A 10,351-nucleotide genomic window follows, 5' to 3' on the forward strand; every position below is an offset into this window, starting at 1 on the left:
TATTTATGGCTCATAAATTAGTTGGTCCGTATTTGTATTTAGTAGATGTATGATTCACTATAAATCTATGTGTGCACATACACGCTGTGTAATGACAGTCCTTGGTTTCTAGGACCCCCTCCAGGTACCCAAATCCTCAGGTGCTCACCAATGGTGTAGTATTTGCATAAAGCCCATGCATGCTCTCCTGAATGCTATGCATGGTCCTTAGGTAATGATTGACACCTCATATGCTGTGAGTGCTGTGTCGATCATTGTTCTGCTCTATTGCTCAGAGAACAATGGCAGGAGGAAGCTGTGCACATATCCAGTACACGCATTTTCAAGTTTCTTAGTCTATGTTTTAATTCCCAATCATACATCAAAATTCACACGTCCCTAATTATAAGATATTATTACTCTTAAATGAAAAAACGTTACCTTCTGGGCCAGGCCTTTTTTCTCAGCACTCAGGAGGCAGAGGCAGGTGGATTTCTATGAGTTCAAGGCTAGTTTGGTCTATGTGAGTTCGGGCCAGCCAAGGCGACACAGGGAGACCTTGTCTCAAAACCAACAGAACCAAAAACACTGAATTGCTTGCTTGCTTCCTTCCTTCCTTTCCTCCCCCCTCCCTCCTTTCTTCGTTCTTTTGCATGTATTTTTATGCGTGTGTATGTTTGTGCAAGTGTATATACTTATGTGTGTGGTTCATATATGCAAGTACATGTGTACTGTGTGTGCATGGAGGTCAAAGGCTGATGCCAAGTGTCCTTCTCTATAAAATTTCACTTTTATATGTTGAGTCGGGATCTTGTGTTGAGCCCTGAGATCACTGTTTCACATAGTTTGGCTAGCCAGCTTGCTCTGGGGAATCCCCCATGTCTGCTTCTCTTGCAGTTGGGATTACAGATGGGTGGCCATACTCACCTGACTTTTGTTTGGGTGCTGGGATCTGAACTTGAGTACTCCTGCTTTTGAGGCAGGTGCATTACCTGCTGAGCCATCTCCTCAATCTCAATACCCAGCACCTTGATGACACTGTCATAGTTAAGAAAGCAGATGTTGGCCGGTCAGTGGTGCTGCATACCTTTAATCCCAGCACTTGGGAGGCAAAGGCAGGCGGATCTCTGTGAGTTTGAGGCCAACCTGCTCTATAAGAGCTAGTTCCAGAACAGGCTCCAAAGCTACAGAGAAACCCTGTCTCGACCCCCCCCAAACCCCCCAAAACAACAAACAAACAAACAAAAAAAAAGAAAGCAGATGTTACTAGTGAGGCATAAAACCCAAATCTTACATGATTAGACGTATTTCTTGACATTTTACTGTGCCAATATAAAAGAAAATGGAAATGTGTTCAGGTTGATATATTTGAATTGAGTTTTATATTTATATAATTTATATTTACCTTAAATTTAAATTATCTTTCATTGTGTATATCACTGTAATGCATACATTTTTCTTAATTAAAAAGGGCTTATTTATTTAGTGTGTGCACACAACCATGCCATCATTTGTGGATGGAGGTCAGGAGACAACTTATGGGAGCTGATTCTCTCTATTATGTGGGTCCCAAGGATTAAATCACATTGCCAGTCTTAGCAGCAAGTACTTTCACCCACTGATTTGTACTTGGTAGAATTCTCCAGTGTGGAACTTTATAGATGTGGAGAGCCAAGGGTAAGTAACTGCCTATGTATATAAACATGAGCTGTATCGCGTAGTACAGAGGTATACCTTTGATTCACTAAATGTTTTCTGAAAGGAGCAAAGCATGAATTTTAATAAATGCTAGCTGAAATAATGAAGAGTGCCCAAAGAGAAATGCATCTATTTCCCTGGGAAGGGGAAATAGAAGAGATCTCTTAGGTAAACTGGACGTAGGATGGGGGCATGGGAACTTGAGGGAGTAGGTTGGGCAGGCTGGGAGTAAGAGGTAGTTTGGGGGTGGGACAGAGGGCTAGGGAGAAACCTGGTACCAGGAAAGCTTCCAGGAATCCACAAAAAATGACCCCAGCTAAGACACCTAGCCGTAGTGGAGAGGGTACCTGAACTGGCCATCTACTGTAATCAGATTGGTGATTACCCTAATTCTCAGCACAGAGCCTTTATCCAGTAACTGATGGAAGCAGATGCAGAGATGCACAGCCAAGCACTGGACTGAGCTCTGGGAGTCCTCCTGAAGAAAGGGAGGAGGGATTATACCAGGCAGGGGGTTCAAGGTCACAACAGAGGAACCCACAGAGACAGCTGACCTAAACTCATGGGAACCCATGGACTCTGGACCAACAGTTAGGGAGCCGGTATGGGACCGACCTAGGGCCTCTACATGTGTGTGACAGTTGTGTAGCTTGATATATTTGTATGACTCCTAGCAGTGAGATCAAGACCTGTCCCTGGTGGTTAGCTGACTTTTAGGAACCTGCTTCCCATGCTTGCCCAGCCTTTATACAGGGGGAGGAGTTCAGTCCTACCTCAAATTTGATGTGTCACGTTATAGTCAAACCCATGGGAGGCCTGCCCAGTTTTGAATAGAGACACAGGAGGAGTGGGTGGAAGGGGAGGAGGGAAATGGAGTTGTAGGAAGAAACAGGAAGAGAGGAGGGAGGGGAAACTGTGGTTGGTATGTAAAATAAGGGAAAAATGTTAATTATAATAATAAATGCTAGCCTGAATACAACATTCTTGGAAGTGATGCTGTACAGTAGCATGCTTTATCCACGTGATCTTGAGCGTGTGAGCTGAAATGTGGAAGCATGGAGAGTCCCAAGCTCCCAGTTTAGGCCTCTGCTTCTCAACTCAGAGAGTTTGTTTCCATATCTGTTAATTCCCAGGATGAGAAAAAAAAAGCCTTTAAGGATGTGCCATAATTGGAAGGAAGACTGTCTGCACATAGAGACTCTATGTGCAATTTGTAAAGGTAGAAACTTCATCTTCCCTACTCCAAGTGGGCTTCTGTGGGTCCGACTGCAGTCCAGGAATCCAGTCCTAACTCTGCACATCTGAACTGGCCTTTGGAGCTTCAGTGTTAGAGGTGGTTCGGCAATGCTTTCTTCTGTCTCTTTTCCAAAAGCCCCTTTCCCCGCAGTGAGATCTTTGGTTTTATGACGTGTGTCGCTCTTAATGATGAAACTCTGTGGAGCGGATGGATGGACTTCCTGATGACCTTTCCTTCACCAGTGTGGACTAAAGGTGTCCTTTGCCAGGGAGGACAAGGCAGAAGGACATGGTGGGAATATGGGCATCATGGATGATCATGTTCTTTAGAAAAGTCAGTAGGGAGAGACTAGAGAGGTGAATTACAGGCCCTGATTAAGGGACTCTTATATGCCCGTAGTGTCATGAAACGTTATGTCACTGTGGGATTCCAGGACAGCTAAGATGAAAACGAATCCACCAGAAGACAGCTTCCATTAAAGTCTTACTGTCAGCTTAGCTGAACGAGCTCCTAGGAACATTTTCCAACTCTATGTGCCATTAGCCTGCCCTGGCCAGCGGAGACCTAGCGTTACATAAATATTTGGACCAAGGCAACAGTCCTGACTTAGGCCTTTCAAAGAAGATCCCTAATTAAAAACAGCAAGCCGAGGAAGGCAAATTGAATTTTTGGAAGGGGTCAGCAAATCTATTAAAGATACATTAGCCATGCCTTGGCTTCTGAAGCGCTGGTGTCTTGGAGGCAAACACCCGAGTATTTTTTATGGCTGTAGACTTTCTCCTGGACTGGATGGCAGAGGTCCTGTTTCAAGGCTGTGTGACATGACCTGTGCCGCATCCCTCTCTCTCTCAGATCAGGAACCTTTTCTCTTCCTGGCAGCTTTTGCTGACCTTAAGAGAAATTCCTTCACGACCTTTGTCTCGTTTGAATGGCACTACTGTTCCCAAGTGTAAGCAGATTAGTGAGCATCTTCTCCTTTCCCTGCCTATGTATTTTTCTCTTCTCTTCCACCAAGTGCCGTTTCCTCTCAGTTTTGCCTTGTAGACTCCAGAACTTGATGCTTTCTCTTTTCAGTGCCCCCAGCACATCCATTTTGCGTCTCCGCTTTACCCTGGTCCTGTGCACCCCTTTCTCATGTTCGTCACCTTTCCCTGTCGAGGTCTTCCAATTTTCCCTCAGTGGAACCGATATTTTATTACTGGTTTTCAAGTTTTAAAGAAAGCCGTTTTTACTTATGGTTCTGGTGTCCAAGGAGCATGGTGAGGGCCCCATACAGTGTCATGGACTGCGCGCGGAAGGCTGAGTCCAAGTAGGTCTAAGTCATGGTCACAAGCATACTTGTAAAGACCCTTACTTGTAGGCACCTCCAACCTGCAGCCTAATGGCTGCACACAATTCAAGACAGCTGTGAGTGACTCCGATACCAACACTGAGATAGATTTTCTTTTTCTTGTAACTCAGTTACATGGTTCTTGAGCATAAACTTTATAGGTGACAGCGTCAGGTTATAATGGGAACTCAGTTCATTGTAGTCTTGCCAACAGAATAAAATCCAGTTTCTCCAGACTGATGGACTGGTCCCCTCATAGCCCTCCTGCTGTCCACCTCTGATAACTCTCTGCTGAGAGCTCCCTTTCCCATTCTGTTTAATTAGCTATGCTGCTCTTGTTGAGGACCTGGGTTTAATTCACAGCATTCAATGAAGGCAGCTCACAACTGCCTGACATTCTAGCTCCAGGCCATCCATGTCTTCTGGCTCCCAAGGGGACCTGTGCACTTGTGGCACATATACATATTCATAAAATTAAAAACAGATCTTTTCTCCTCTTGTCAATCCCCATATTTTCTCTCTGAGGAATGAATCTGATATACTTTGCTGTTAGAACTAGAAGTGGGTCATGAGTCCAACCAGGGTAGACCATCCATGGAGCTCTAGTTCTGGATGATGCTGTGCAGGTAACTATGAGAAGAGGGCAGAGATGGGAGAAGAAACTGTGTGTGTCAGGAAACAGAGAGCATGTTTAACTTGCTGGGTTTCTTTCCACAGTGATAGCCCTGAAACCCCATCCTGGAAGGTGTAATGATACCTGCAAGATATAAGGTGCTTCATTACGGGGAGATAATTATATCCTCTTGAATGTCAGTGTCCAAACATAAATAATGGGCTCTCCTAAAACAGCACATCGCTGGAACATGAAGTGAGACCCACAGTCTCTGTAAGAGCTGATCTCTGTCTCCCATGGAGCAAATGTGGAGAAGAGGAGAACACTCTCTGGGTGGGCGGCTAAGTTTAGGATGGACAGATGTGGGCTACAAGCCCTACACCTACTGACTTATCAAGAACGTCATGGTCGAGACTGTAGACGTGTTTATATTGTGCAAGTAAATGATCAAAATTACATTGCTTTTTAGTGTCTCTCTCTCCCTTTTCCTGTATTTGTGTGTGTGTGTGTGTGAGAGAGAGAGAGAGCGAGAAAGAGAGAAAGAGAGAGAGAGAGAGAGAGAGAGAGAGCATGAGAAAGAGACAGAAGATGAAATTTGAGTGTCTAATAGAGAAAAGGGAATTAGGCTTCATGAAATGATACTGTAGGTTTTCTTTTATAAAACTAGATTTCTAAGCTCAAGTTTCTGAAGCCCTTCCAGCGACCCCCGGAATGGGCTTTTCTCCTTCTCAATGCACTTCCTGTTTGGCCATCAATGCAGCTCACCGTTCTGGAAAGGGCAGATTAAAAATGAGTCCCGATGGGGCAGGACTGGGCACAGGCTAATACTGTCTTGTGCTCCTTCCAGGTGCAATGTGATCTTGGGCATCTCCCTTCCTGGCCAGCACTCTGCCTCCTCTATCCATCATGGTGTTTGGTGAGTTTTTCCATCGCCCTGGACAAGACGAGGAACTTGTCAACCTGAACGTGGGGGGCTTTAAGCAGTCTGTGGACCAGAGTACCCTCCTGCGGTTCCCTCACACCAGGCTGGGGAAGCTGCTGACCTGCCATTCTGAGGAGGCCATACTGGAGTTGTGTGATGACTACAGCGTGGCCGATAAAGAGTACTATTTTGATCGGAACCCCTCCCTGTTCAGATACGTCTTGAACTTTTACTACACGGGGAAGCTGCACGTCATGGAGGAGCTGTGCGTGATCTCCTTCTGCCAGGAGATCGAGTACTGGGGTATCAATGAGCTCTTCATTGACTCCTGCTGCAGCAGCCGATACCAGGAGCGAAAGGAAGAAAGCCATGAGAAGGACTGGGACCAGAAGAGCAACGATGTGAGCACGGACTCCTCCTTCGAAGAATCCTCTGTGTTTGAGAAAGAGCTGGAGAAGTTTGATGAGCTGAGATTTGGTCAGCTCCGAAAGAAAATCTGGATTCGAATGGAAAACCCAGCTTATTGCCTGTCGGCCAAGCTCATTGCCATCTCCTCCTTGAGCGTGGTGCTGGCTTCTATTGTGGCCATGTGTGTGCACAGCATGTCGGAATTCCAGAATGAGGATGGAGAAGTGGACGATCCCGTGCTGGAGGGAGTGGAGATTGCATGCATTGCCTGGTTCACTGGTGAGCTGGCCATCCGGCTGGTCGCTGCCCCTTCTCAAAAGAAGTTCTGGAAAAACCCTCTGAACATCATCGACTTCGTGTCCATTATTCCCTTCTATGCCACGTTGGCTGTGGACACCAAGGAAGAAGAGAGTGAGGACATCGAGAATATGGGCAAGGTGGTCCAAATCCTTCGACTCATGAGGATTTTTCGAATTCTGAAGCTCGCCCGGCATTCGGTAGGGCTTCGGTCTCTTGGGGCCACGCTGAGGCACAGTTACCATGAGGTGGGGCTACTGCTTCTCTTCCTTTCAGTGGGTATTTCCATCTTCTCCGTGCTGATCTACTCTGTGGAGAAGGATGAACTTGCATCCAGTCTGACGAGCATCCCTATCTGCTGGTGGTGGGCTACTATCAGTATGACCACGGTGGGCTATGGAGACACCCATCCCATCACTGTAGCCGGGAAGATCATCGCAAGCACGTGTATTATCTGTGGCATCTTGGTGGTAGCCCTTCCCATCACCATCATCTTCAATAAGTTTTCCAAGTACTACCAGAAGCAGAAGGACATGGATGTGGACCAGTGCAGTGAGGACCCACCAGAGAAGTGTCCCGAGCTACCTTACTTTAACATTAGGGATGTTTATGCACAGCAAGTACATGCCTTCATTACCAGTCTGTCTTCCATCGGCATCGTGGTCAGCGAGCCTGACTCCACAGATGCTTCTAGCATCGAAGACAATGAGGATGTTTACAATACCGCATCCCTGGAGAACTCTACCACAAAGTGAGCAGGGGCATTTGCACCGATATCTTGTGTCCCTTCCTGACATTAGGTTAACACAGCTTTATAAACCTTAATGGGTTTGTTCAAATAAATCATTTAATTCTCAGGGTGTACCTTTTAGCCATAGTTGGACATTCATTGCTGAATTCTGAAATGATAGAATTATCTTTATTTTTCTCAAGTGAGGTCAATTAAATGCCTTGTTCTGAAATTTATTTTTTACAAGAGAGAGTTGTAATATTGTTTTTTGGGGAAAAAGTAAATGCTGTTGGGAAGGATTTATTGCTACGGCTTATGCATCATCCTGTACTTACCAGTCACTCACATTGAGCTAACTCTAAATAACTGATGATAGAGCAGAGGCCCAGCTGACTGAAGACGACATGCATGTGAGATCTACAACATGAGACAATGCATGTAAATCCATGTTCATGTTCCAGACATGGGAATTGGGAGCTCAATAAACTTCTAATTCAGTATGGAGAATACTGTGTTTGTATGTTTTTATGTCAAGTAAATATATTCTATTATCCCATAAATATCGGAATAGAATATTCTATTATCCCAGAAAATATCGGAAGGTGTCTTAGGGTTTCTATGGCTGTGAAGACACAACCATGACCATGGTTGTCTTATAAAGGAAAACATTTAATTGGGTATGGTTTACAGTTCAGAGATTTAGGTCCAGAATCATCATGACAAGAAGCATGGTGGCATGCAGGCAGACGTGGTGATGGAGAAGGAGCTGAGAGTTCTATATCTTGATCTGCAGGCATAAGGAGGCTAAGACACACTGACAAGACCTGAGCTTCTTTGATCTTAAAGCCCGCTCCTGTAGTAGCCCACTTCCTCCCACAAAGCCGTGTCTACTCCAGCAAGACCACACCTCCCACTCCCTGTGAGCCTATGGGGCCACTTTCATTCCGACCACCACAGAAGGGAAATGCTCCTGTTGCGATATCAAGAATGTTTTCATGGCAGCTGAGATGATAGCTCAGTTAGTAATGTGCTCTCATGGGGACCCGGGTTCTAGCCTCAGAATCTACAGTTAAAAAAAAAAGTCAGGCATGGTATTGCATGTGTGTGATTGCAGAGTTAGGCTCATTGACTGGGCAGCCTAGGGTACTTGAGGAACCACAGAACAGTGAAAGACCTTGTGTCAAAAAGACAGATGGCATTGAAGAATGACACTCTAGATTGTCCTCTGACTTTTACATACATATGTACCCATGTGCACCCCCACATGTGTATCTGCATGTGCATGTGTGCTTTGTTTTGAATATACCCAATGATATACTGTTTTTTTTTGTTCCAGATGCTTATGTTAGGCAGGTAGAAAAATGCATTAATAATCAAATTGTTCTGCCACATATACAATAATTAAAATGATTAAACACGTAGGTGCTTGAGCTATATAAATGAACGATATACCTTCTCTAGGAGTATTTCCAGTGCAGTTTGAATTCTATAATAATTTGTACTTTCAGGATAAAACTTGAAAATTAAAGGGACCTGGGGGAAGGGAGGAGTACACAAACACAGATGGGCATCATCATGCAGAGTAGTGAGTGCCAGATCTCTAAGGCAGGGATGCCCACAGCCAGAAAATGAGCCAGCATTTTCAAATGGCCATAGACAAAGGGATGACCACTTTTATACGGAAACTCCACACCACAAAAGGAGGCACAGTAACCATTGCCAGACCAACAGCATAGTTCCATCCCATGTGGAGGGAATGGAACCTCAGACTCCATTTTGGAGATGTGACAAGAAGCTAACTGGTCCTGGCAGGCTGGCTGAAATCTTTCGAATGGGGAAGCCACAGGGGTTTATTGGGCAGTATTTTATGCATCTCACTGAAATCCTATCTATAGTCTGTCAGAACCTATAGAAGTCCTTATTCTACTTACTATGTTTGTGGTGTCTGAGACAGACACAAAGAAATAGTTTGCTTCAGAACTTGAGGTTTATTACATGAGTGTGCCATCAGAATTCTATGCATTTGGGAAAACCTTTTCAACCAAAATGCCTTTTTGATGTTGTCATAAATACAGTTTAATATCATAAAAGTAGGAGTTGGGATCTTGTTTTATGAAAGATTTTCTAACTAATAGTGAAATAATCGAAGCCTGTTTATACGGCCATTGTTGCAGGAATGGTAGGCACAGCAAGCGTCAGCAACAAAAACAAGAGACCTGAGTGAGTATTTTGCTGATGTAATCTCATTTTATCTTCTTGCAATTTCGCTAGCACCTAGAGTTTATTTCTGCCTTCATTTCAAGATGCAGACGCCGAGGTTGACGTGGTAAGTTCTCATGGTGGGTAATGTAGTTGGGCTTTGAACCAATGGAGGCAGATTCCAAAGCTGATCTCTGAACTGCCACAACCCCCCAGAGGGGGCTGGGAGCGCATTTGAGGTAACCACAGAATGGGCGCTCTGGAAGAGGGAAGAGGAGCAGCAAGTGCCCCCAGAGTTTGATTTTTTCCGGGGCTTGAGTCAAAGGGGCATCCTGGCCTGTGCACCTTTCCGTTGCTTATCCCGAAACCAGACAGAGTTATTTACAGGTGTTTCTAGAATAATCGTGATGCTCCAACAGGCCCTGAGGGGCACTGAGTAGGAGACTCAGTGAAAAAGACTAGTTCTCCGGGAATCTGAGTAGATTTCAACCGGCAGGAGCAGAGGGGAGGTTCTGAGTCCCTGTGAAGCTGAACTGCTCATGCCTGTGCTCCGGAGGCATCCTGCAGTGGTTACTCCGTGGCCTGAGTCTGCTGGGACTCCTCTCTGGTTCTCTCTTCAGCTCCCCAGTACCTCCTCACATGATTCATTCCCTTCTTCCCACATCACTCAGAGATCTCCTATCTCCCTGTTCCCATAGAGAGAGAGAGAGAGAGAGAGAGAGAGAGAGAGAGAGAGAGAGAGAGAGAGACAGAGAGAGACAGAGGCCTGTTCTCTCTGGAAGGATGGACTTGGTGGTTAAACACCTGTTTCACAGGATGACCAAGGGCCTGAGCTAGCAGCAAAGGAAACCAGACAAACTCCATGATGTTTCTGTGTTGATGACCCTGAGTTCATTTGAGCCAATGGTTTCAGGGAGTGTTTGTGACCTTATAACTCA

General features: G+C 45.2%; 1 protein-coding gene across 3 annotated transcripts in view; it reads left to right on the forward strand.

Annotated features, from left to right (window-relative positions):
• Positions 1 to 7,721, forward strand: part of Kcns3 (potassium voltage-gated channel modifier subfamily S member 3) — a 46,729-nt gene extending 39,008 nt beyond the window's left edge. For all 3 annotated transcript variants that reach the window (XM_087907250.1, XM_048439709.3, XM_087907249.1), the window contains exon 3: positions 5,705 to 7,721. In XM_087907250.1, the coding sequence (XP_087763376.1) occupies positions 5,764 to 7,239 (1,476 nt within the window). In that variant the 5' untranslated portion in view covers positions 5,705 to 5,763 and the 3' untranslated portion in view covers positions 7,240 to 7,721. The remainder of the gene's footprint in view (positions 1 to 5,704) is intronic.
• Positions 7,722 to 10,351: the final 2,630 nt, after the last annotated feature.

Source organism: Myodes glareolus, chromosome 6 (assembly GCF_982192425.1).
Source record: "Myodes glareolus chromosome 6, mMyoGla1.1, whole genome shotgun sequence".
Classification (NCBI taxonomy): Eukaryota; Metazoa; Chordata; class Mammalia; order Rodentia; family Cricetidae; genus Myodes; species Myodes glareolus.